General features: G+C 36.5%; 1 protein-coding gene and 1 long non-coding RNA gene across 2 annotated transcripts; both read left to right on the top strand.

Annotated features, from left to right (window-relative positions):
• The first annotated feature begins 878 nt into the window (after nt 1-878).
• LOC107568075 (uncharacterized) lies at nt 879-2,781 on the top strand. Its single transcript, XR_001606707.1, has 3 exons — nt 879-974; nt 2,056-2,382; nt 2,523-2,781. It is a non-coding gene; the product is annotated as an uncharacterized lncRNA (long non-coding RNA).
• A 6,813-nt stretch (nt 2,782-9,594) lies between these two features.
• LOC107568072 (uncharacterized) lies at nt 9,595-11,597 on the top strand. Its single transcript, XM_016253915.1, has 5 exons — nt 9,595-9,619; nt 9,790-10,107; nt 10,940-11,077; nt 11,251-11,363; nt 11,505-11,597. Exons 1-5 carry the CDS (start codon nt 9,595-9,597, stop codon nt 11,595-11,597), a joined length of 687 nt encoding a protein of 228 aa, XP_016109401.1.
• Nucleotides 11,598-25,524: the final 13,927 nt, after the last annotated feature.

Below are 25,524 nucleotides of genomic sequence, written 5' to 3'. Positions count from 1 at the left end.
ATTTGAAATAATTTTAAAAATGAAAAGATACATTAGATGTCAAATTAAAACAATTAAGTTTAGTAGGTGGCAGTAAGTCACTGTTAATAAGTGAGTCATTGCGGCTGATCCGAATCATTTAAACGTTTGACTCATTCAGGAACAAAACACCGTCATGTTGCTCAGACACGCTGAACAGTGCTGTGGCTGTGTTAGGATTTATTTTTGTTGGCGAAATAGAGCAAAAGCAGGCATGGTGTCTAAAACGTAAGTCTCTTGATATTAACTTATTGTTTATTGAAGTTGTATAAAATCAATTCACAAATCACATTTGTAACCATGCTGATTTTTTATTTAAAACGGCACTCTTCGTTTGATATTGATTAACTATATGAAATGATATAACTATATACATTTTCTGCCCCCTTATCTTGAATTATGTGATCATTCTTAATGCATATTAATAGACTGAATCATGCACTGAAAGAACACACTCTAAATGCCTACGTGCACTAAGTTAATGTAGTTGCTTATGCGGATGCGTGCAGGTCTGTAGGTGTGTTTTGTTTGGTGTTTGCCATATTCTCGATAATGTAATGAGTTCAGTATTTGCGCTAAACCTGCACAGATTTGGCTTGCACGAATTTCCCCAAGAAATTAATGAGTGAACATAACTTACAAAAAGTAACCTGCCAAATTGGCTAGTGATTTGACAGCGTTACCCGCCACAGCTGATTTTTACCCGCATTTGGCTGGTTGGCGGTTGTTAATTTCAAACCCTGGTTACATCCCTAGTATTGACATCACAGCTAGTCAGAGAGCTAACTTTCTAACCAGCATTATCACTGGTGATCAGTTCTGCGCATCTCAAACAAGCCTGTTGCCAATGTCAAGCTGTACTGGCTAAGATTAAGGAAGTAAAAACATTTTGTGTGTGTGTGTGTGTTTCTGCAGATGCTGTTTCATCTGTTTGTTTGCAGTGCTGATAAACAAAGGTAAGCATCTGCTTAATACATCTGAGATGATTTGAAAGATGCCAGATCTTCTAATAGTGATAACTGATCTCTTGCTAATTTGGTTCTTCAAATGAATTTGCGGATTTGATTAAAATATCTGGATTAAGTTGTCTAAAATGACTGCGCGTTCTCATGTTCCCCGTAAAGGGCAGATGTATCGATACTTGAAACCACGATCAGCAATGCAGCGATTGGCTGGCGGCAAGACAGCAACGTAATGACATCATATAATTAAAAAAGACACCTGACGAAAAACTTGACAAATTTCTGGATCTTTATAAGGAAACAGCCAAGTGAACAAAACTACATAAATGTTATAACAGATAAATGAAATGTGTACTGTTTTATTTTATTTATTTTATATTTTTTACATGACTCCCAATTATTTAAATTCAAGATTAATAGTATGTGTACAGGCTTTACATTTTTAGTTTAATGTTGTAATTAGCAATTCATGTAATTTTATCTTTGAAGCCGATTTGTTATGTGACAGCGTTAATTAAAATTTCTTAAGGGTCAAGGTCAAGTTATCTGCATCTCCTGCGCTCCATCAAGCCACTCCCATAATATCTGTCACCACTCAAATGAATGCACAACTCAGGTGAACTGTACAGCATGCGTGTAAGACTATAATACAATTATATATCATGAATAAATCTTTCAATGAGTAAAACTGGCTGTGTCTATAGTATTATAGATTACACAACATTATAATATTATTTTCAAATTATTTTTTAAATGATTGTCCCCGGATTAGTAGGGTACACTTGTAATAGAGTAGCAGTTGCTGGAATAGATTTTAAATATCAATTCCTCTTAAAAAGATGTGATCTAATCCCGAGCAGGTTTAAGCTTACGGACCTGTTACTATGACAGCAAGTCCAGGATGAGCTTCGAAGAACCAAATAAGATCATGCCAAATCATCAACAATCAAATCCAGCTACCCGAGTTAGCAACGTACGAAGAACGGGCCCCAGGGACTAAATTTGAATGATAAATTCATGTCACATGTATAAATGCCAGATGGTGCGTTTACAATTACAATTTCTCTCATTTCAGTGTCTCTGGATGTCACAGTAGAGGCTGTTATTGGTGGTTCTGTTGTCCTGCCGGGTTCTTCAGCTGAACATGATCTTAAACTTCAAGAAATTGATGTGTTTTGGAGAGACAAAGACAGTGAGATTATTTATAATTTAATTAAAGGTGCAGATTCTTTAGAGTTACAGGACCCACAGTATAAGAACAGAGCGCAAACTTTCCCAGAGGAGTATAAGAGAGGAAACTTCTCCATCAAACTCATCGATCTCACTCAAGCTGATGAAGGAACGTTCATCTGCTATATCACACCCTCAGATGAACAGGAGACTGTACAACTAATCATCAAAGGTGGGTAAAAATAGTTCATTTAAGTTTGAAGTTTTAAATTAAAAACAGCTTGAATTCCTGTCTGAATGCTTTGGTATACAGTATGAATTGTTTTGTTAATGTTTTTCATAGTGCAGTAATGTTGTTTTTTTATTTTCCAGAATCAACAGAACAAGAAAACCATGGACCAGAAACACAATTAGACTGGTGGCAGATATTACTAATATGTGTTTTTACTCTATTATCTGTATTCGTTTTTCTTATAATAGCCTATTTCATATTTAAGCTGAGAAAAAGAACTCAAGCTCCCATATAGAAGGAACAGTGGCAAACTGAAGGTTTTATTAGACTCCCTTTCTCTCATTTTCTGACTTTATTGCAACTTAAATGAAACTTTTAGCCAAATTTGTACAGCTTTCATTGTTTCTTTCTGGAGAAAAAAAAAACTTAAGGCCTCTTGCACCTCGAGCGTCAGCAGTGCATGTTTTCTGGTACCCATGATAACAAATGTTCACATCAGAAGTGTGAGTGGCATGTAGGGCTGGGCGATTTTCCAGATTTTATCGATTAATTCAAATTTATTGTTTTGCCACGATTTTATTTTTTAGAAATCGAGGAATCGCGATTTTGAATGGAAATATTACCAAATGTTAGATTTAGACACTTCGACAATATGCCGGTGATAACAGTAAAGAGAAAAGAACGATCCAACCGCATGTCAGCGCACGTGATTAACCGCTCACGTGTGACGCGCTCTGTGAAGGACCATAAATTCAGCGCTAGGCATCATTCACACAGCACTTTTGTTTTGACAAAATGTGACGTGGGCAGTGGAATAGGTAAAACATGCAAGAAGATGGGAGTGAACGTCTCCGGTTACAATGTAACCATGGTTCCCTGAGTAGGGAACGAGACACTGCGTCCTCTAGGAGTCGCTATGGGGAATGCCTCGTCGTGAACACAATGATGTGTTCTCCCGGCGCCTATTTATACTATAGTCGCACCGGTAGTGATGTCATGGCTGTCGCCGGCCAACGTGTTATTGGTGTTTTTTCAATGTATGCTTCAGACACGGGTCACGACGAGACGTTCCCCATAGCGACCCCTAGAGGACACAGTTCGAAGTTCCCATGAAAGGGAACTTCTTTTAACTTGAGCGCAGTGTTTTTAGAATGGTGTTTCATGCATGAGACACTGCAAGAGAGGCGATCGCAACAGTCAAACACATCCATGCTTACACAGAAAAAGCAATGGAAAAGCAGCCTAATCGAATAAAAAACATGTAAAGAACTACTACTGTATGTCTGATATTTCATGTTTGCATCATGGTGACAGGCTGAAAGCTGCTGTTGTTTTTAAGGAACATTTATAGTTAATAAAAGTCTACTGGTGTTATACCTTCAGTCATTCTGAATTTGAATTACCTTGACTTTTGAGATTTTCTAAAATAATTTTCCTCATATTATTTCTGAACACATAATATGTATAAGAGAAGTTTGTACAATATGTAGTAGTAGTTTTTACATCTTTTGTGCATAGATATTGAACAAGTGATTTGCTTAACATTTACATCATGTTGACAACTTCATGTGTGCTGCACTTGGAATAGAATTTTCTTTTACTAGAGGGTTAATAAAGAAAAAGTAACTTGAATCATGTTGTAGTTACATTTTCAAGTTGACTAGTTAAAAATCGTAAAAAACAATCGAGAATCTGTCAAGCATTCTGGAAAAATCGAGATTGACATTTTTTGCAAAATCGCCCAGCCCTAGGTCTTGCAAAATCACATTTTATGCTGCAGTTTCAATGAAGCACATCTCATGCTGCGCTCACCCTTGTAGTGTAAAACAAGTATTACACTGTTTTTTGCCGTGATACTCTTGTTGACAGAAAAACACTGTGCACTGCTTGTTCTTATTGTGTAACAATGAGATCGTGAAATGCTCAAACAGAAACATTTTTTGTTGTCAGTATATTTCTGCCTTAATTCTGTACCACAAGTGTCCTTTCTTTATGTTGTGTTTGTCAGAATAAATGTACTTTGTACTCTTATGCATTTCTTGTTTGATAATATAGAAATATGATATGCGTTTTATACTATGTGAAATATACAGTATATAGCGTCATTACAATGTAAAAAGATGCAAAGAGGAAACCTCTTTATGTTGATGAGGTTACTGAAGCCATTAATTATCTTAAACTAAACACATTTGCAGGGGTGAACAATTTTCTGTTGAATTCTACAGATTAATATAATTCTACAATAAGTCTTTTTGTAAGCTTTTGTAGAATGTGTTATGAAAGCTTCTTTCCCCTTACTCAAGGTCTTATACTGCTCCCAAACCCAACATGTCTTAATAACAATCACTACGTTTACAGTAAGCTTTAGTTTTTAGTGTCTTAAGAATGTACAAGATGCTATAATAGATTCAAGTCTCTTTTCTTTTGGGCATGTTTACTTTTTTTTTTTTAATAAAATAAAAAGAAAATAAGACAAATGTCATTTCAGTGAAGGGTACAGTAACTTATGGATATTGTCATTTCTAAGAATATGAGGGAGTAAATGTTTTGACAACTAAGAACAGGAACTAACTATAAAACTTCTCTGAAGGGAAGAATATGCTTTATAAACCTGAGAGACTCTTTTCTGGTTTATTCTGCTATTTCTGTTCTTATTTTATGTTCATGTTCAGTTTCAAATCTATTCACTGGTGTTTTATGTTATGTTTTACTGAAAAATAAGACACATTATGAAATCTGTAGTTATGAAGAAACGGTCTTAATTTATCCAGAGTTCTTCTAATAATTATGTATTTAAAATGAACTGGATCAAACAACATACAGTTACACAATTTGACCATAATAAAACCAGTTTATTATGATAATTGAACTAGGAACAATATTATTTTTAGTCACTTGTTTTATGATATATGATGATATAATTATTAAAATACTCAAATGTTACCCTACACAATGACTCCTGTGATCTCCAAACTGAACATTTGTTTCATTTAGTTTAGTAATGTGAATAAACTATGAGTTTCTGGGAAAACAGCTTTGGCATTTGTAATACAATTCCTGACATCTCTAAATTATACATTATAAAAGAAGAGTTGGGTGTTACCTAATCACATTTTGTTGAAAAGAGCAGCAATGAATCAAATAATGAGTAAATAATCTTATGAACTTACATAAGTATGAGAGGGAATCTTCCTTTCGTAACACTGTATTCTGGATCCTGATCCACAAGGGAAACATTTCTCTGAATGATGTTTTATATAATCTTGCTGTTGTTGTGTCTCAATACACTGTCATAACTTGACTTCAGTTTATCGAGGAACTGAAAGGGAGGGATGGAGAACAGAAAACCACAGGGATATCGTCTGGGTTTTCCATGCATTTGCCTTTCAAATTTTATTTACAAACAGCACCAACAGATGCAGCTGAAAACTCTCTTATAAAGGAAATCAATTAATAAATACAGGTTGAACTTTTTCTATGAAACTACCAGTGTTGAAGTTATTTATTTTCATATCAAGTATCTGGAATACTTTCATATTCATATCATATGCAGAGTAATCTGCCTCATAGTTCCTCTCTTTTGTATCCTGACAGACTGAACAAGAGCTGTAAGAGTCTCAGAATGTGATATTCTCTGGTAATGTGATGGGAGAAGAGTCAATAAGAGTCAATGGTTGTATATTCAATAAAACCGGGTGAGCAGGTCAGCTGACATGCATGGTATGTTACAGCTATGCTTTTATAATAATATATAAACTTATTTGAATCCTAATATTTTATGTTTATCCTAATATTTGTATTTACCATTAATGAGAGATAACTGATCTAACAGTGAGGAAGTGAGAAAGTACTATTTGAAAATAATTTTGCACAATATGTATTTAAACGAGGGGTCAGGAGCTTAGTTATGCAATATACAATTTATATATATATATATATATCGATCAAGAATACACACACACACACACACACACACACACACATTTCAGTCAATGCGATTTAATATAAGAAAGACATTGGATGAATAGCTGTGACATGTCAGGCTGTGTGTTACATTACTACACCAGTAGGTGGCGCCAAGGGACTGTCGTTATGAGTGGTCATACTACATAGACCATTAATTCAACAATTTCAATCAAGAAGGCTGCTTTATTCAGGAACACACTAGGTGTTGAAATTATTAAAATTTTGAACTCCATCTTGTGAGGCTCAACAAATGAGCAAGGCATCACTGAGGTAATGCTGCAGCCTTGCATCACTTCATTGAGATCAATGCATGGTCAGCGACAAAGTGCTGATGCCAGTAATGTAAAATCTCCTTAAAGTCAGCATGAAATTAAAGTTGCCATAGTCTTTTCTTTGTGAGATTATCGAGTGAATATAATTCTCGAACGAGGAAAAAATTGCAGGGTGGAGCTTTTGCTGTGATCTTATGTGAGATGTCTGCCCTTGTACCAGTAAACACATCACCAGAAAAAAAGAAAATATGTTGTTGCTAGAGGGAGGGGAAATTACACAGATCAGCCACAGCATTAAAGCCACTGACAAGTGAAGTGAATAACATTGATTATATGGCACCTGTCAAGGGGTGGGAGATATTAGACAGCATGGGAATGGTCAGTTCTTGAATTTCATGTGTAGGAAGTAGAAAAAAAGGGCAAATAAAAAGAGTCAAAATAGTGATGGCTAGATGATTGGGTTTTCCTGGTAGCCAGTGGTAAGTATCTACCAGAAGTGATGCAAGGAAGAAGAACAGTCAGAGTCATGGGCGCCCAAAACTCATAGAAATTATTGAAAAACGTAATGCTGGACATGCCAGAAAGGTGTCAGGACACAGCGCATCACAGTTTGTAGCCACAGACCAAACAGAGTGCCCATGAGACCCATCCACTGCCAAAAGAGGCAGTGCGATGCTCTACTGGGAAACCTTGGGTTCTGGTAATCATGTGGATTTTACATTGACACGTTGCACCTATAAACATTGTTGCTGATCAGGTAAAGCCCTTTCATGGCAATACTGATCACTGATATGGCCTCTTTAACAGGATAATGCACCCTGCCACACTGCAGAAATTGTCAGAAAAGGTTTGAGGAACATGACAAAGAGTTCAAGGTGTTGCCTTGGCCTCCAAATTTCCCAGATCTCAATCCTATTGAGCTTCTATGGGATGTGCTGGAGCTACAAATGTGATTCATGGAGACCCCACCTCACATCTTTCAGGACATAAAGAATCCGATTTTTCATTATTGTCTTTACTAAAATATAATAATGAAAAATCTGCCAATTACGTAATAGGTAACTGTAGCTCTGGGCCGCCACCTTTTGACAACCCAGGCTAATGAAAATACGTGGCTCTATATAAATTTTTTGCAACACCGTAATTACGTACCTTACTGCACGTTTCACGGCAGTTTCAAAGTGAAATGTCCAGAAAGTGGAGCACACGTTTAATACATGACCGTGGCATGTTTTAATACGCTGGTACAGGCACATATTGCTGTGTTTTTATTATGTTGCTTGAGGTACATATTGCGGCTGTTCAGAATTCAAATATCCGGTGAGTGTCGCTAAAGCTCTATCGCATTGGAAATATCCCTTACACCAAACCCAACCCTAAACATACACGATAGTGTTAACAAATGTAAACAAATAAAAATGCATTTGTTGATGTAGCCATGCTATTTTAACTTCCTTATGCGGATCTGAGTTGTTTTGTCGAACTGTAGTTTCACGGGGTTCGTACCGGAGCTCTTCATCACTCAAGTGTGCCTAGGTTGACATTTGATGTGGAAATTCTAGGTTTATTTTTTTCTGTTCAGTAAAAATACACTGGAGAGCTGCTTTATAATTGAAATTGAAGTTTTAATTTTAATTACAAAAGACAAAAATGACGCAGAAAACTAGAGGGGCTTTCGCTTCAGACAAAACACGGTCTGGAAATCTAGGCAATACAGCATCACAACAAAACTACTACTTCTGTACAACAGCTTTGTCAAACCAGTCTTGCTGTATGGCTCAGAATGTTGGTGAGTTACTAAAGGCGTCATCCACAATGGATGCCTCAAGAGGATATGTCACATATTCTGGCCTATGAAGATTATCAATGAAGAACTGTACAAGAGAACAAGGGGTCATAGCGTAGTCATTGAGATCAAATGCTGTCACATCCGATGGCATGGACATGTCCTCAGAATGGACCAGGACCGAATTCCAAACACTGCCTTGAGATGGAAGAAAATAATCTTGTGGCAGAAGAAAATAAGGGTGACCAAAACATGGAGATGTACAGTGATGGCAGAACTAAAGAAGATGGGTCTGACATGAGGTGAGGAACAGTATGCTGCAAATGATCAAGCCAAGTGGAAACAAATTGTTAATGCCTTAATTCCCACTAGGAACGAAGAGGAGTAAGTAAATAAGAAAGTATTTCTAATTGAAGTGATGCTGTTTAATACTGTAAAGCTGCTTGGTTTAAAACAATATTGTATAAAGTGGTATACTGTATAAATAAATGTTTTGTGACTTAACTGGAGTGCTGAATTGCAGAGCTTGTTCAATCATATCAATATCGCTATGAACAGGTGTTTTCTCATATTTGTTGTTAAGAATTTTTATAATCAAAATGATAAAACTGGAAAATGTATGGCCCTTTTCCACCACAAAGAATAGAATACAAAATTAAAAAGGCTAAGACAGGAAACACCCTAAAGGTGTATAGGGAAAATGAACTAATAATGAGATTACAAGATAGACAGGAGAATACAATGTGACACACGACATTAGGTAGAACTGTATATGCAACATTGTTTGAGGATTTGCAGCAATTTAACATAATCAGTGCAAGCATGTTCCAAAGCATTGGTAATTTGTCAAATTGTGAAACTGCTTTTATGATGTGCATTACTAGATGGCATAGAATTTGAATAATGGTTTTGAGAATTTCAATTGTGATCTGAAAAATTTACCAAAGCAACTGGGGAAAACTGTAACATGATCAAATATAAAAAAAATTGCTTAACTTATTGAAGGAATGATGGTGACGGGGAATTAGGTTTTGTGGTCAGAGCAAATTTGACTGACTTCCTCTGCTTGATGTGGGAAGGTTTTTTTTCTTCCTGTCTTTGCTTCAGAGCTGCAGTAGATTCATCATCTTAACTGCTGTGTGGAAGGAAACAGATTTCAGTCCGAATTATTTTAATCACGACAACATCATGAAGATCATTCAGCTTCAGCTCTGTGAGTTTATGATGATATATTTATATATATATATATATATGATATCAGTATATTTACATGCTTTGTAAAATTATTATAAATTATAAATAGTTTTGTTATGCACCACATGGGTTTTACATAGGTAAATGTACATGCTATTTATTTATTTATTGATTTATTTTATTTTATAGATATATTAATCTGTTGTCAGTATGCAGTGGCAGATCTACTAACTGATTTGGGATCAAATGTGAGCATAAACTGTGATCTTGATGAAAATGAGGTTTATTGGATTTTACTGAAAACAGCAGATCCTCCAACAGTCATTCTACAGTCATTCTCAACTTCATCTTTTTACCCTAATAAATCATTCAGAAAGAAATATTCAGTGCAGTTTAAACATCGTCTGGTTATTAATAATGTGACTGCTGATGAATTAGGAGTTTATTACTGTATGAACACACGCACACCTCCAAAACTCAGCAACAGCACCAGAATATACTTCACCGGTGAGTTTATTTATTCCTTTAGTGATGATCACTGCTTATACTAACTTCTTACAATTTTAAATAATTTGATATTCACAAATTACACTACACTGCCTGGCAAAAAAAAAAAAAAAGGTGCCGTCTGGATTGAAATAAGCAAATTCTTGAGATTTCAGGATTAGTTTATTGTTGCATTGATTAATGTATTTCTGGCACGTTGTATATTGGCAACAATTTTTTTTTACCCTAACTGATGCATTGCTTTTTCATTTATTAAACAACCATGACAGATAATGTACACATATTCCAGGATGACAATGTCAGTGCAACCACAAAGTTCTGAGCTTAATCCTATTGAAATTCTTTGGGATGTGCTGTAGTTGACTTTACACGGCCTGTCCAAAACACACTCTAATATTTCATTGGATCGCCTTTAGCTGTCATAACATCGTGCTTTTGTTGTGGCATTGCTTCGACAACTTCATTTTCAAACATGAAAATTATTCCTCATGCTCTCTGAACCACTGTTTAACAATTTGGGTCCAATAAATCTTGGTAGTGTCATCCAGGAATACAGATATGCATACATCTTCCGACAGTTGTTTGAGAAGTAAAAAGCTACGTACTGCATCAGTTACAATTAAAAGAATTGTTGCCAAACATACAACGTGCCAAAAACATGTTAATCACAGCAATAATGATTCAGTCATAAAACCTTAAGTATTTGCTTATTTAAGTATTAATTAACCTTAAGTGTTTGCAATGCAAATTATGAGTATTTTAAGTGATACAAATCTGTAGCCACTACAATAGCATTTTTTATAGTAACAGACTTTGGACACTTTTATTACAGAATCGACTAAACTGACTGCTGTAACCGAGTGTCACAATCATACAGTGACTGAGTATATCGAGCAGAATCAAACACAATGGAAGATTATTATCATCATATTTGGGCTGATGAATGGGCTTCTGGTTATTGTGGTGGTCGGTGAGATATTTTCAGCTATCTATAAAATATTTATATTTTATGATTTTCTCCATAGCCAACTGAAGTTAATTAAATATGTAAATATTCTTCATTTTGGCTTTTGACTGTTTCATTATTATTATTCCATTTATGTGATATACATATAAATATTGTTTATGAAACACCATTTTTAGGACTAGTAAAGGTTTTTGTTGTTGGAAACAGAAGGTCAGCAGAACAATCAGAACAACTTAACGCTGATCTACAGCAGATGCAAGTTATGGAACCGCATCAGGACCAATTACATGTAAGAATATGTGAAAACATCATAAATAAAATTCATTTCTGTCTTGTTAATTATTGAGTATTTTTGCTGGTATGTACAATCGCATTCTATAACACTTCATTTTGGTTCATTTTTTGGTTCATGCTAATATTGCTTTTTCAGTATGCCACGGTGGACTTTTCCAAGCTGCGTAGAAATATTCGGTCCAGCCAAATCAACAGCACCTATGCTGCACTAAACCTGCCGAAGTCCTGAACACATGAGTATAACTGATCTCATACTTTTTTTTATGATGTTCAACTCTGAAACACTGAGTCTGAATCTGATGAAAGTTAAGAAAAAATACTACGAAAATGTAAACTATTTTAAACTCGACTAGATCTGATATTATTGTTATTTTAATCTGCTTTCTACTAAAAGTCATGAGATCACAATTATTTTACTGAATTGACAGTTACAGTTTTGTATTTCTTTATATGTATATGTCTGAGAGTAAAATATTACCTGGAAAATATTAAGCAGACACTTTTCTTTCACGGCATAATTGTTGTGTGAATGTTTGATACATACAAATATGTGCCAGACTTTGTATTTAGTGGGTCTTGTAACAGAGTCATTATATTTGCGAGTCAGTGGCATCAAAAACTTTGAAAACCCCTGCCTGCTTCTCTTTGAAATAGCTGTCTTAAGCCATATCTGGTAGAGACGTTTGTAAGTGGTTGTAGATATATAATATATGTATGAGAGGGGATGGAGAGTGTGCACAATATTTTTTATTTTTGTGAAGCCTGTTGGTTGTGTTTTCAGTGCTGTTGGACTGAGAAGAGGTTAATTTTTTATAAGATTCAAAAGAATTATTTTCTTTTATTTAATTATTTAAAAAAAAAAAAACATAATCGGTTAAGTGTCCATAAGGTGGTTAAGTCTGTTAGTGTGAAATGTTGTGGCTAGTCAACCTACTTTTCTCGAACTCAGCACTCAGGGTTTTTTTTTTTTGCCTTTGTGTTTTAACAAAATGTAAGCACAAAGTGTTTGTCTGCTGGGCTTTTTTTTTTTAATTAAAAAAAATATATTTTGAGAAAACATCTGTATTTTTGGTATTAAAATAGGAATCAGAAATAAAAAAATGTGTTTGCAAGTGAATGGCAGAAATGTTTTCTAGATCGAAGAATGTTATATTTTTACTTTAAATGTACTTATTTTGTAGTTTTATATTGATATGACTATCTTTAATACCTTATATTATTATATTGACATTAAATTAAGCTAGTTTCACAATACATAAATAGTATATACTTATAAAATAACAATATTTAAAACACACGACAACTTGACCCGACCTGACATTTATGAGAAACACCCTTGACAATACGGATCAAACTTATATTTAAAATCTACTTTTATTATGAAGTTGCTTCATTATGATATTAATAGTCATACTAGTTGCTTCATTTTAAATAAATATTATATATATATATATATATATATATAATTTATATATTATTTTTTTTATGTTTTTGTGTGTGTTTGAGTATGCCATTCTTAATATTCTACGAGAAAGTTGTTTAGCTGGTAATACATACTTTGCACTTTGTTAAGTAAAAAAAATAACACTGTGAAGTGTTATTTTCAACTAAACTCATCTGAAGTGTTAAACCAAAACCAGAAACATGTTCCACTGGGTTTGGTACTTGACAACCAACGACTCTCACCTTTGTCTAGAGTGGAGGTTTAACTGTGAAACGAGTGCAGTGTTTTTCCAATACCTTCATGTTTATGAAGTTCTCACAGTCTTCTTAACCTCAAATGGAAAGTATGTCTGCTTTGTTTGTTTGCTAGACCCACACGATGCCCAATTAGCACTTGCCAAATGTTAATGTATGTAAACTATACGTTCACAACACTTATGCTGTTTTTATTGCTGTGATTGTCCAACAAACTGAAACTGGAGTCATTTCACACAAATCTAGGATTAATCTTAAAATAAAATAAATGATTTTACACAAATGTCATACTAGAAGTGCTGAAACAAAGTATTTTGGGGAAAAGCAAGTGAACCTAATATGAACTATTAAAGAACTATTGCCGAAAACACAAACAAGTAGGGCGATATGAACAGTGAAATGTCCCATTGCTGCTGACCAATCAAATCTGAGGATCAAAAATAACAGTTGCTTAATATGTATACAATATTTCAGTATATAATTTTCTTTAATGAACTTATAATTGGGGTACATTTTAAAACTCTGTTGCAAAGGTTCCTTGTAGTTCAATCCACACCTGTTTTTTTTTTATATGTATTGTTTGTACAAATTCCCATGTGTTTATTATTAGTTTCTTACATCTCACATTTAGCTTTCTACATTCTTGTTGATTGAACAATCATGAAACAATCATGAAACAACGTGAAAGATTTGGAATGCAGAACAAAGCGATGGAACCAAGTGGGGCTACCGGAGAATGCAGAGGGCCAGGACACGGTTGTATTTCTGGAGAAGTGGATACCAGAGGCTCTAGGAATGGAATCGCACGAGACCTTGGTAATTGAGCGGTCTCACAGAATTGGTAAAGGGAATGTTCTTTACAACAACAAACAAGTCTGTTTCCATCAAGTCCTCTCTGCTGGTATACACAAGATGCAGCACGACTATACACATGTATACATATAGCTGCGAGACAAGGGGATTCATAAACACAGAATTATATCTTTCCTGCACAGCTCCTGCTGACACACTGGAAAAGATTGTACACCTTTCAAACTCTGGCTGAAGCAGACAGAATTTAGTCTTAGAATTATAATTAGTAGAATTTGTCCAGTCTCTTTGAAGGATGAAGGCTAACCTAGAAGAGACTAGGCCTACTCCATTAGGATAATGTATGGCAATATTGGTTTATTAATTTGATATAATTTTCACAAAAGAGAGTGTGACAATTCTTTTTGCTTACCATTTTCCGTTAAATATGACTATATCTCGTTTTCTTTTAAATTATCATGGCCAAATATGTGTTTATTTTCATGGTTATAAACAATTAAAAACGGACATAGGGTGGAAGGGGAAAACACTGCCTTTACCACAAATTAAAGCTTTTTTAAAAGCTTAATTAAAAGTGAGAAACAGCGGACTCTTTGTAATGCATGGACCCGTATCGGTCATTTTGTTTCTCCTTGTTTCTTCTTTTTCTTGTTGTATATGGCTGTGTTTCCATCAAATTATTTTATTTTATCAAAACAAATCTTAAGGATATATTATATAACTAATGTCTAGTAGTTTGAAGGTGAAATTTATCTCATGGAATGGTAGGCGTTTAAACAAAATTACAAAGGTTAAACAAGTGATGAACAGGATAAAATTATTGCAATCAAAAATAATTTTCTATAGAAGATTAAAGAAAATGTTTAGCTAAAACTGTGGTGCTTGGTGATTCATAAAATACTTTTTCAGAATAAAAAAAAAGCATATCAAGGAAAACAAAATGCATACCCGTGGCTCCTGATGATATATTGAGGTCTTATGAAGTGAAATTATCTATTTGTGCAAGAAACTGAACATTAATTACAACATGATTGCCTGTAATCCATAACTGCAGGTAATGGGAAAATCTGATTGAAAATCTGAGTGGTTGAATCTTTCGGACAGTTAGCTCTTGGTTTAAATAACTGATTCACCAGTTTGTTTACATAGTCATGCAACAATGCAGCGTATAAACAATTATATTATTAAAGCACCCAATATGATGAGAAATTGTCATGCACTGTGTAGGAAGGAACAACAAAGACATTCCTAGACAGCCCGACGGAGCCAGTGGAGTGCCGGGCCACAGCGGAGAGGAGGGAGTTTGGAGCCATGGTGGAGCCGCTGGGTCGACGGGCCGAGGCGTAGTCTGGGACTCAGAGGCTGGAGGTGGAGGCAAGGGATTCTCCAGCCACGCCGACGATGGAGACTAGCAGACCTGCGGTGCTTGCACTGAACAGATGGTGGGCTGAGGGTGAGCAGATGGGCTGCCAGACGACAGTGGTGGAGGAGGCAGGAGCGCAAGGGTGGGTGGGCATTTCTGAGCTCGGGAACTGAGTCTCTTTCTGGGCTGGACGAGGAAACAGGAGCCCTCTCTGGGCTGAACTCAGGAACAGAAGCGCTCTCTCGACTCTGGTCAGGGGCTAGAGCCATCTCTCGACTCTGGTCAGGGTCTCGAGCCAACAGTCTTTTCTTCCTCATTCTCCTCTTTTGAGCTGAGGTTAAGGGGATTTCTGCTGTCATCATAGGGTTTGGGAGTGAATCGGCCGGCGTGCCGGATGTGGGAACGGAACTGACAGAGGGCTCTGACGAAGGAGGAAGGACAGGGGGCAGGTCAGCCCATAAATCCAATTTGGGACCCCCCCCTCAGTGTACCACAGTCCCAGATCCACAATAAGCTCACCCTCAGCCATGGTGCAGGGGGCGGAGCTCCTCTCCATGCTCTCGCTGTCCACGGCTCTTTCCCTCGTGGTGGGCGTTGTAGCCGGCTCTCGCACCTGGTCTGACGTTACTTGCAGTTCCGACTCCGCGGCAATCCTCAGAACTGTCGCTCCGTTTGGCGATGGCTCGTCGGTCGCAACGGGCTCGGACTCTACGTCATCGGTGGGCTCGGGCTTGAGCTCCGCACAGCGGGGTGATGGTGGGCTGGACTCTGGGTCTGGCTGTGCTCTGGATCGGGGATATACGCTTTCCAGACACCAGATGATACCTTCCCTGTCTGGGAGGTCGACAGAACAGTGAGTTCAGCACAGCATCGTCGAACGCTGTTAGAACGGCGAGCTGGCTGAACTCAACCGCATACTCCACAAGGGGCAGGTCCTTACGGGCTAGGGTGACGAACAAAGTGGCGAGGGTATCGATGGGGAAAACACAGGAAACAAAAACACTGTACAAAAAACGGAAATCAAACAGAGGGAAAACACGCAGTTAAATTTTCTTTTGTTTGGTCTGGTCTTCTGTCACGCACTGTGTAGGAAGGAATGATGGAGACGTGGATAAAGGAACAGTCTTTAATAGAATCCAATATGCAGGGTAACCTGAAACAAATGAATAATCAACGAGAGGGAAAAACTGGGTCACGGGGAGCACATGGGGAGAAAACACATAAAACAAGTCCATAAGCGTGACAGAAATGTGGATGTTTTACATGTCTAAAGCATATGAAGTGAATAAACTTGTCTTCATCAGCTTACCTTTTTACATTAACAATGAGAAACCATAAAAACTTTCATGTTACCCCTTCATTAAATGCATTCATGCATTCGCATATCAGTGGCTCATCAGTTCTTTAGTCTGAGTCTGAGCTGTTTCCTCAGTTCAATGACTGTTGGAATAACTGAAGCGCTGAATGAGTTGGCAAAAAACAAGCATCACAGGATCATATACGCTGGTATTTTGGCTAATTTTATCTCGCAGGTTATCTTTTGGCGAGAGAAACAACATCTAAACTGTTGTGTACCACATAATATTTAAACGGCAGAGCATGTGGCCACAGGTCAAGCTGGTGGAGCATTGCACACTCTGGTGGTGTTAGAAGCCTAACAGGCTGACCTGCTAAATTATCTAGATGACGCCCAGGGCCTTTCCCCTGACCAAGTTGACCAAGTTGCACCGTACCACAGATTTAGCTCTCTGGGTTAACAAACATATAGCTGCTGCTATTGGCCATTCGATGGTGGCAATAGTGGCCATGGAGAGATATCTGTGGTTTAATCTGACTGACATCGGGCTGACAAGAAAGTAATTTCCTACTCGATGTGCCAGTATCGCCTTCTGAGCTTTTTGGAACTTCTGTTGAGACAGTGGTTGAAATGTTTAGAGAGGCAAAGGCATGGTTGGCAGCTTTTTTAAAAAGTTTATACTGCTCTGTTCCAGATCCGCGCCTCAAACCTTCCGGGGTTTGGGTCTGTCTCAGTCTGAGTCCTGTCTTGAGCCCCTCCTCTTCAGAGAAGTGAGTCTCAGAAGAAGTGAGATGCCTGGAAGGCTAGGGAAGATCTGAGGGCAGTGATTCAAAGCAAATGCTCTGGTCTACAGCCAGGGGCTGAAAGGAAATTAACATTCTTCTTCCTCACTTATCTTTCCCCTTCTCTCCGTCATAAAGATCTACAGTTAGGCCCATTTATATTTGGACACAGGCACAATTTTAGCTGCACAATTATTTTAGCTGCTGATCAAAACACATTTAGGTTACAGTTATATAACAAGGGCTTAAAGTGCACACTCTGAGCTTTAATTTGAGGGTATTCTCATCAAAATTGGAGGAAAGGTTAAGGAATTGCAGCTCTTTAATATGCACTTCCTTCTTTTTCAAGGGACCATAAGTAATTGGACAAATGACTCAAAAGCTGTTTCATGGACAGACAAAGGATCTCTCCATACAAGTGAAAAAGACAATTGTTAGGCTTCAAAAACAAAACAACTCCATCAGAGAGATAGCAGGACCATTGGGAGTGGCTAAATCAACAGTTTGGTACATTTTGAGAAAAAAAAAAGAACACACTGGTGAGCTCAGCAACATAAAAAGGCCTGGACGTCCAAGGAGGATAACAGTGGTGGATGATCGGAGAATCCTGTCCATGGTAAAGAAAAACCCTTTCACAACATCCAGCCAAGAGAAGAACACTCTCCAGGAGGTAGACGTTTCACTGTGAAAGTCTATAATCAAGAGAAGACTTCACGAGAGCAAATACAGAGGGTTCACCACAAGGTGCAAACAAGGCCAGATTACACTTTGCCAAAAAACATCTAAAAAGCCAAACCACTTCTGGAAAAGCATTCTTTGGACGGCTGAAATTAAGATCACCCTGTACCAGAATGATGGCAAGAAAAAAGTATAGAGAAGGCTCGGAACAGCTCATGAACCAAAGCATACAACATCATCTGTGAAACATGGAGGAGCAGTGTGAGCAGTGTGATGGCTTGAGCATGCATGGCTTCCAGTGGCACTGGGTTATTGGTGTTTAGTGATGAATTTTGAAGTGTATAGGGATTAACTGTCTGGCCAGATTCAGTCAAATGCAGCAAAGTTGATAGGACGGCGCTTCATAGTACAAATGGACAATGACCCAAATACAGCAAAAGCAACCCAGGAGTTTTTGAAGGTAAAAAAGTAGAATATTCTGCAATGGCCAAGTCAATCTCCTGATCTCAACCCGATTGAGCATGCATTTCACTTGCTAAAGACAAAACTAAATGCAGAAAGACCCACACACAAACAACAACTGAAGTCAGCTGCCGTATAGGCCTGGCAAGCATCACAAAGGAGGAAACCCAGTCTCTGGTGATGTCCATGAGTTCCAGACTTAAGACAGTCATTGTCTGCAAAGGATTCTTAACAAAATTAAAAACGAACATTTTATTTATGATTATATTTATTTGTCCAATTACATTTGAGCCCCTGAAAATGAGGGGATTGTGTATAAAAATGGTTGTAATTCCTAAGCATTTTATGTTATATTTTTGTTCAACCCCTTAAATTAAAGCTTAAAGTCTGCACTATAATTTCATCTTGATGAAATCTACAGAGCCGAAATTATGAAAATTGTGTCATTGTCTAAATGTATATAGACCTAACTGTATAATTAATAAGCCAGTCATTCCCTCAGCATGGCTTGTGTCCACTGCAGTGCGAGTTCCCATTCAAATGGGAACGTCTCAGGTTACATAAGTAACCATGGTTTCCCGAACAAGGAACAAGACACTGCATCATGGTGCCATGTTTCGGGCCTTCCTGCACACATCTCCTTCAGACAAACAAGTTGATGGCATACTACAGGCACCCTTTTATAACAGTGGCCGCGCCGGTAGTGATGTCACAGACTGTCGTCGGCCAACTTCATTGTCGCATTTGAATCATGGCTTCAGACACCGGTCACGCTGAGGGGTTCCTAAAACCAGTCAGTATCTGGTTTGAGTTCAGCTCATGACAAATGGGGGCAAAAACAAAAGTGTTGCGTTTATAATTTTGTTCAGTGTATGTTGTTACTGAATAACATTATAACATATATGCTAAAATGTGCATAGTGATTTTCATTCTAAAACGCTCAACATCCAAAACTCAACATGGCTTAGCCCCAGTTTCACAGACAAGGCTTAAGCATAGTCCCAGACTAAAATGTAAGTCTGCTTTTTTTTTTTTTTTTCAACTGAAATAAACTTGCACTGACTGATCTTAAAATATATCAGTGCCTTTGTTTTGTCTCAAGATGCACACATTTTTTTCTAAGGCACATTTATAAAATATTCTTTAAAGTCCTCATTTAACTATGGTCTAATTCTGACTTAGTCTTACCCCTGTCCTTGAAACCAGGCTTTAACGTTTTAAAACAACAAGCAGGAAAAAGCTATTTCTCTTGCATTTCTCTTGTAATAAACAGTTTGCTGCTAAAACAAAGGCACCTTGATAGAAGTGGAAAGACAGTATTTAAAAAAATAAATAAGGACCAAAATCTGTATAGGCTACAGTTGGTTACAGATAATAGGTAAGAATAATAAAATGACTAGCAGAGAATATGAATGCACAGAGCTTAACATGCAAATTTAGTGCGTTTATTCTGGGCTCATCTGCTTGCCTACATAGTGTCACGAATCCGGTCTATAAACTTCTGTTCACTCACCACCAGAGGTCACCCGCTCTCCACACGGACTCTCACACTACACAGACTGTTACACATCACCCTGGACTACATTTCCCATGCTCCATTGCACTAATCACAAGCTCACCTGAAACCAGTCACACACAGCTGCTACCAATAACACACACTATATAAATCAGTCTCACACCACCATCCAATGCCGAGTATTGTATGTGCATATCTCTAGTCAGTGATAGCTACGTTACGGAGTCTGCTTTAAGTTTCCTAGTCTTAGCTTAGTCTTGCCTTGTTGTTTACTGTTTACCCCTCGCCTGGATCATCGCCTGTGTTTTGGATTTACCCTTTGGATTACCCTGTTTGGACTTTGTTCGCTGGAGATCGACCCCACGCCCGTTCACTGTACTATTCTTGTGTCTTGCCCTCAATATATGTTTGCCATCGACTGACCCTCGCCTGTGTTGACCATGTCCTTAAATAAAGCTTGCGAATGGATCCGCATGTCTCACGTCTTGTTTGCTTGTACAATGTGATCTCATGATAATTCGTATGTAATTTACGTAAAATGTGGTTCTATAAAACGTACATTTACGTACGTTTTTACAGGCACTAAAACGTACAATACTGACGTATTTTCAGCCTCTAAACGTACAATACTGACGTATTTTCAGAATTTAAACGTACAAAACTGACGTATTGACGACACCTAAAAATGAATCCTTATGAATATTGAAATCGCGGCATTCATTTTATTAGTTTAGTTATCATATGAATTAACTTGTTTTCAATTGCATTATTAAATTTTTTTATCTAAAAATCTAAATCGCTTATTGATCAAATTATAAAAATGCATTGATATGAATATCTAAATGATATAAAAGATACGTAAATATTTTTACGTTTTTTAGCTAAAAATACGTAGCGATTTGTACGTTTTAAACGTTGAAATACGTCTAAATTTTACATTTTAGCATGATTAAAAACATACAAAATTTACGTTTTTTGCTTGTAAATGTTACGTATTAATACCTACGTATAAACATGAGACCAGGCTGGCCTGTAACACATAGCATCATAAAGGTGTAGCATGCTGAAATTGGTCTTTTAATGTGTTCATGCATTAAGCCATATTAAGCGTATAGATACTCTAAAAAAAAAAAAAAAGTTCTTCATGTGGTGACATCTAAATTAATTAATTAAAAAAAAATTTTAAGTTTAAAATGTAAAAAACAAAAAAAAGTTAAAATAATATATATATATATTAGGTTATAAAAAGAAACCTGAATATAAGGGTAATAGCTCTTTAACATAACAATTGCACGTTACCTCTTTTTACAATGAGAGGTAATCATGGTTAGTTAGGTAAAGGTTAGTTGTAAGACACACGGTTTTGAATATTTCCACACATGTTCCACACACACCAAATGTATGATATTTATTAGTTGCCATATCAACATTATATCCATGATTTTTTATTTTTTTGCCAAAAACGGAAGTCTTTTGAAGATATTGCTGAACATTTATTTTACCATAGGTGAATTTCTGGCTGAAGTCTTTTTTTTAATCTCAGTTTTTAGTGTTAATTTAAAATAAGACAAATCTGCTATAGGCCAATTATATGAATCTCCAATCTAGCACTTCCATTGTTTTGGAGTAAATAAAGAAAAAAGTATACCATGTAATTATGAAACAAAACCACATATTTGTACTAGACAAGTGTGAAATTAATATGGAAAAAAATATATTCTGAGCCACTTCTGCAGAGTTTGATCTTTTAATATCAGTAGCCTATATCACTGTCTTAGTTAAGTGTAAAAAATATTCACTTCGATTACGGTGCCGTTGTCATAGAAGTAGGCTATAGTGTTTATGACAATTAAGTTAAATATGAGAGAAAATTTGATTTTACCTGGTTGTTGTTTTAAACACACCACGTTGAGAGTTTTTCACGCTCCACTGCACTACTTTTGCACGGCGTTCTAAAAACATGGTGCTCAAGTTAAAAGAAGTTTAAGAGTTTAAATAAAAGATACCTTTCCTTTTTCTTTTTCTAAATTCCACTGCCGCTTCTTGCGTTTTTCAAAGCAAAAACACATTCTGTGTGATTTGTGAATGCTTTTTAGAATGTCCTAAATATGAGAGAAAATTTGATTTTACCTGGTTGTTGTTTTAAACACACCACGTTGAGAGTTTTTCACGCTCCACTGCACTACTTTTGCACGGCGTTCTAAAAACATGGTGCTCAAGTTAAAAGAAGTTTAAGAGTTTAAATAAAAGATACCTTTCCTTTTTCTTTTTCTAAATTCCACTGCCGCTTCTTGCGTTTTTCAAAGCAAAAACACATTCTGTGTGATTTGTGAATGCTTTTTAGAATGTCCTGCGACGGGTCACCCACACACCGCGGGGTTTTGCGGGGGTCCTGTACGCCACTGTCTGAAAGTGATCTTCTGTTCCAAGTTATTTGCTGTAAGAGGGTACAACATTAACACTGGTGGATCTGGTAATTTCAGCATGAACCAATAAATCTCCTCAGTTACCCCTTATTTTTATTGCACTGGTGGATCGTATGGTCTCTGTAAAGAAAGACTCTGTTCTGAAAGAAAGTCTTTTCTGTATGTTTTAAAGCTTCTCTGCTGCCCTCTGCAGGTCATTCGTCATAGTTTGGAATGTAGTAGGATATCACTAAAAAAGTTTAGTAACTACATCATCCTTATCCTCACCATCTAGATCAAAACTAGTCATCTTTACACATCTTTACCTCCACTGTCAACTTCATCAGCAGCTGCATAAACTGGTCTTGTAGGGACAGTTTTTTTTTCAAATCTTGGCATTTGCATTGTGCTTTATATATTTACGTCAGACTGAATTAGTATGAATATAGTGTTAGACTGAATGATGCTGTTACTAAGAAACTAAGGACAAGTGCACTTAAGTGAATCTACAGTACCACTTGTCTTACAGTGTGCAAAATCACTGTATACAGTATTTAAAATATTTGATTCAGGGTTTTTTTTTATCCAGTAGATGGCGCCACACAACAGCGAGATAAATACACTATACAAACATTCAAAAAGATACTCTTTATTATAGTAGCTCAGCAGAAAGGTTCTCTGTATTTCTTTATCTGTTTGTAGTTTAGAGCATAAGCCTCACTATATTTTGTTGCTTAAAACAAGAACAATTTTGTTTTCTAATGATTTAAAGAAGTAGGTTTCTAAAAACATGTCTTATGTCTTATTCTTTTAGAGACTGTTACTAGAAAACATGGCAAAAATACAGTTTGACATACAAGGTGGCAAAGAGCACATTTGCGACTTTCCCTGAGGAATATTTACAGGTGATTGTGATTTTGCTAGGCAGGACATTTCCTCAGTCAACATCCTGGAACAACATCCCTATGATCAAGCAGGTTTTAAGCTCAGGGTTACTAATGTTAGGTTAGGCTTGGGTTAGAGTTACAGGTTTGCATTTTTGAGCCACTCCCTCTTGAATTTCCTGTGGGATTTTAGAATAGAAGTTTATGATTTGAAGTCTTTTTGGCACTTCCATGTTTTGTTCTACAGTAAGTTTCAATTTTGATGTGAATTGTTAAGGTAAGTTTGGCCTTATCTGAGTAATGCAGATAATGCTTTGTTTAAGGATATGGGCACCATACTCATTTTTGTGGTGTGGCTAGTGCAAGCCGGCCCAAGGCAAGCGATCTATAGGGCACCGTGGCCAAGAGCATGCTACTAGGGACCCAAGAGTAGGCTACATGACAGCTTGATATAGGCTATTTGTGTGTGTGTGTGTGTGTGTGTGTGTGTGTGTGTGTGTGATATTATGTCAGTGGACTACGGTAATTATACAAAAATGCAAATATGTTTACGGGCTGCAGGATGTGAGAGCAAAACTATTGTAGTGACAAACTCATTTCCTTTAGCAACAGCAAAAACATATTCCTTATTAAGCGTTTCAAGAGTTGGTTACACGCTGTCCAGTTCACGTGGCAAGAGTAGATCAGCACAAAATGGTGTCTTTTCCACCAGAGAACCAATGAAAGATGTAACAATTCAGATGACAAAAAAGTTAAAGAAAGTAAAAAAAAAAGTGAATGCCATCATTTATGTCACTGTTGTTTGTTATTCAGTCGATACAGAAAATAATGAGCCAGCTTAAGTTCTTATACTCAGGGAAAATATAAAGAAACAAGGTCCATTGTAAATAAATGCAAATTTGCATCTTTAAAAAAAACCATGTTTGCATCTGTATCTTCTGATTGGTTTATTGATTGATTGATTGATTTGATTTTATTTTAATGTATGTACCAGAAAATATACTGGTAACCAGTTAACAGGTTTTTACTATAGAATGTTTTACGGTATTTTACCATTAAAATGACAATTATTTTTAACGGCATGGTTTGGTAAGTTTGTAAGCTTTTTTAATTAGTGAGTTCTGGCTCACAAGTTAGTGTTCAACAGGTTTCACTACATTAGTGAGGACATTTTTAAATAGTCAGGACATTTTGGACCTCCCACGTATGGTCAAATGTGCATACACATTATTAAGTATTAAGATATCTCAGTCTATCTAAAATAAAGAGATGTTTAGAGTGCAGACCTTGAGTAACGTTTGCCAAACAAATATATAAACACAAAAATAAAGTTATATAGTTTCATGCTGATGCATCACTTGGACTAATTAGAATGTTTTTATCAATATTCAACTAAATTGTTTTCAAGTAAATTATTACATGCATCTATTTATTTCCCTTAATAATATATTGTATGATATTTCCAAGCTGAATAAGCTAATCAATATCTTCAAGATCACTAGAAAGCTACAGGCAGGTATTGATCTTGAAGACGTTGATTAGCTTGTTCAGGTGTGTTTGATTAGGGTTGGAGCCAAACTCTGCAGGACAGTGGCCCTCCAGGACCGAAGCCTTGCTGTATATGCTTGTAGGCAAATAACTAAGGGGTGTTGTTGGGGGTATGTGTAGAACAGTGTTGGGCTAGTTACTCAAGTCAGTCACTGACGTAACGTTGAACGTGACTGACTGAATGGGAATGTAATATATTACTCATTACTAGTTACTCATTTCAAAAGTAATATTGTTACTTTACTTATTACTCTCTGGCAACAGTAATTAGTTACACTACTAGTTACATTACTTTTTCTTCACGCCCCACAGAAGTCTTCCACATAAAATTCTTCTAGAATGTTACTAACAACATATTTCTGCCTCATCATTTGACCAAAATCCACATTGGATCGCAGTCAGAAGTTATTACAAACACTCAATAGTGATTGATAGTGACATTCTAGTAGAAGTGATGCATTAATCTCATTAATTGTCATGTGTAACTTGAAGCTAATTGTAATTTCTCAGTTGCCCATATACGATTATATTTTATTATATAAAGCCGTACCCAGGCTTTGATGATGGGGGTTGGTGTTAAAGAATTGTGTTACAATAACCCACATATACAACTCATTATATACACTATAAACACTTTAAAGGAGACAGACATGTAGATGTTTGTGAAAGATTTTTTCTCTGTTTTGGAGGGATGATTATTTTTTAAATCATAC

Source organism: Sinocyclocheilus grahami, unplaced genomic scaffold (assembly GCF_001515645.1).
Source record: "Sinocyclocheilus grahami isolate Dianchi unplaced genomic scaffold, SAMN03320097.WGS_v1.1 scaffold1211.1, whole genome shotgun sequence".
Lineage (NCBI taxonomy): Eukaryota > Metazoa > Chordata > Actinopteri > Cypriniformes > Cyprinidae > Sinocyclocheilus > Sinocyclocheilus grahami.
This window is presented reverse-complemented; position numbering and strand designations above follow the sequence as displayed.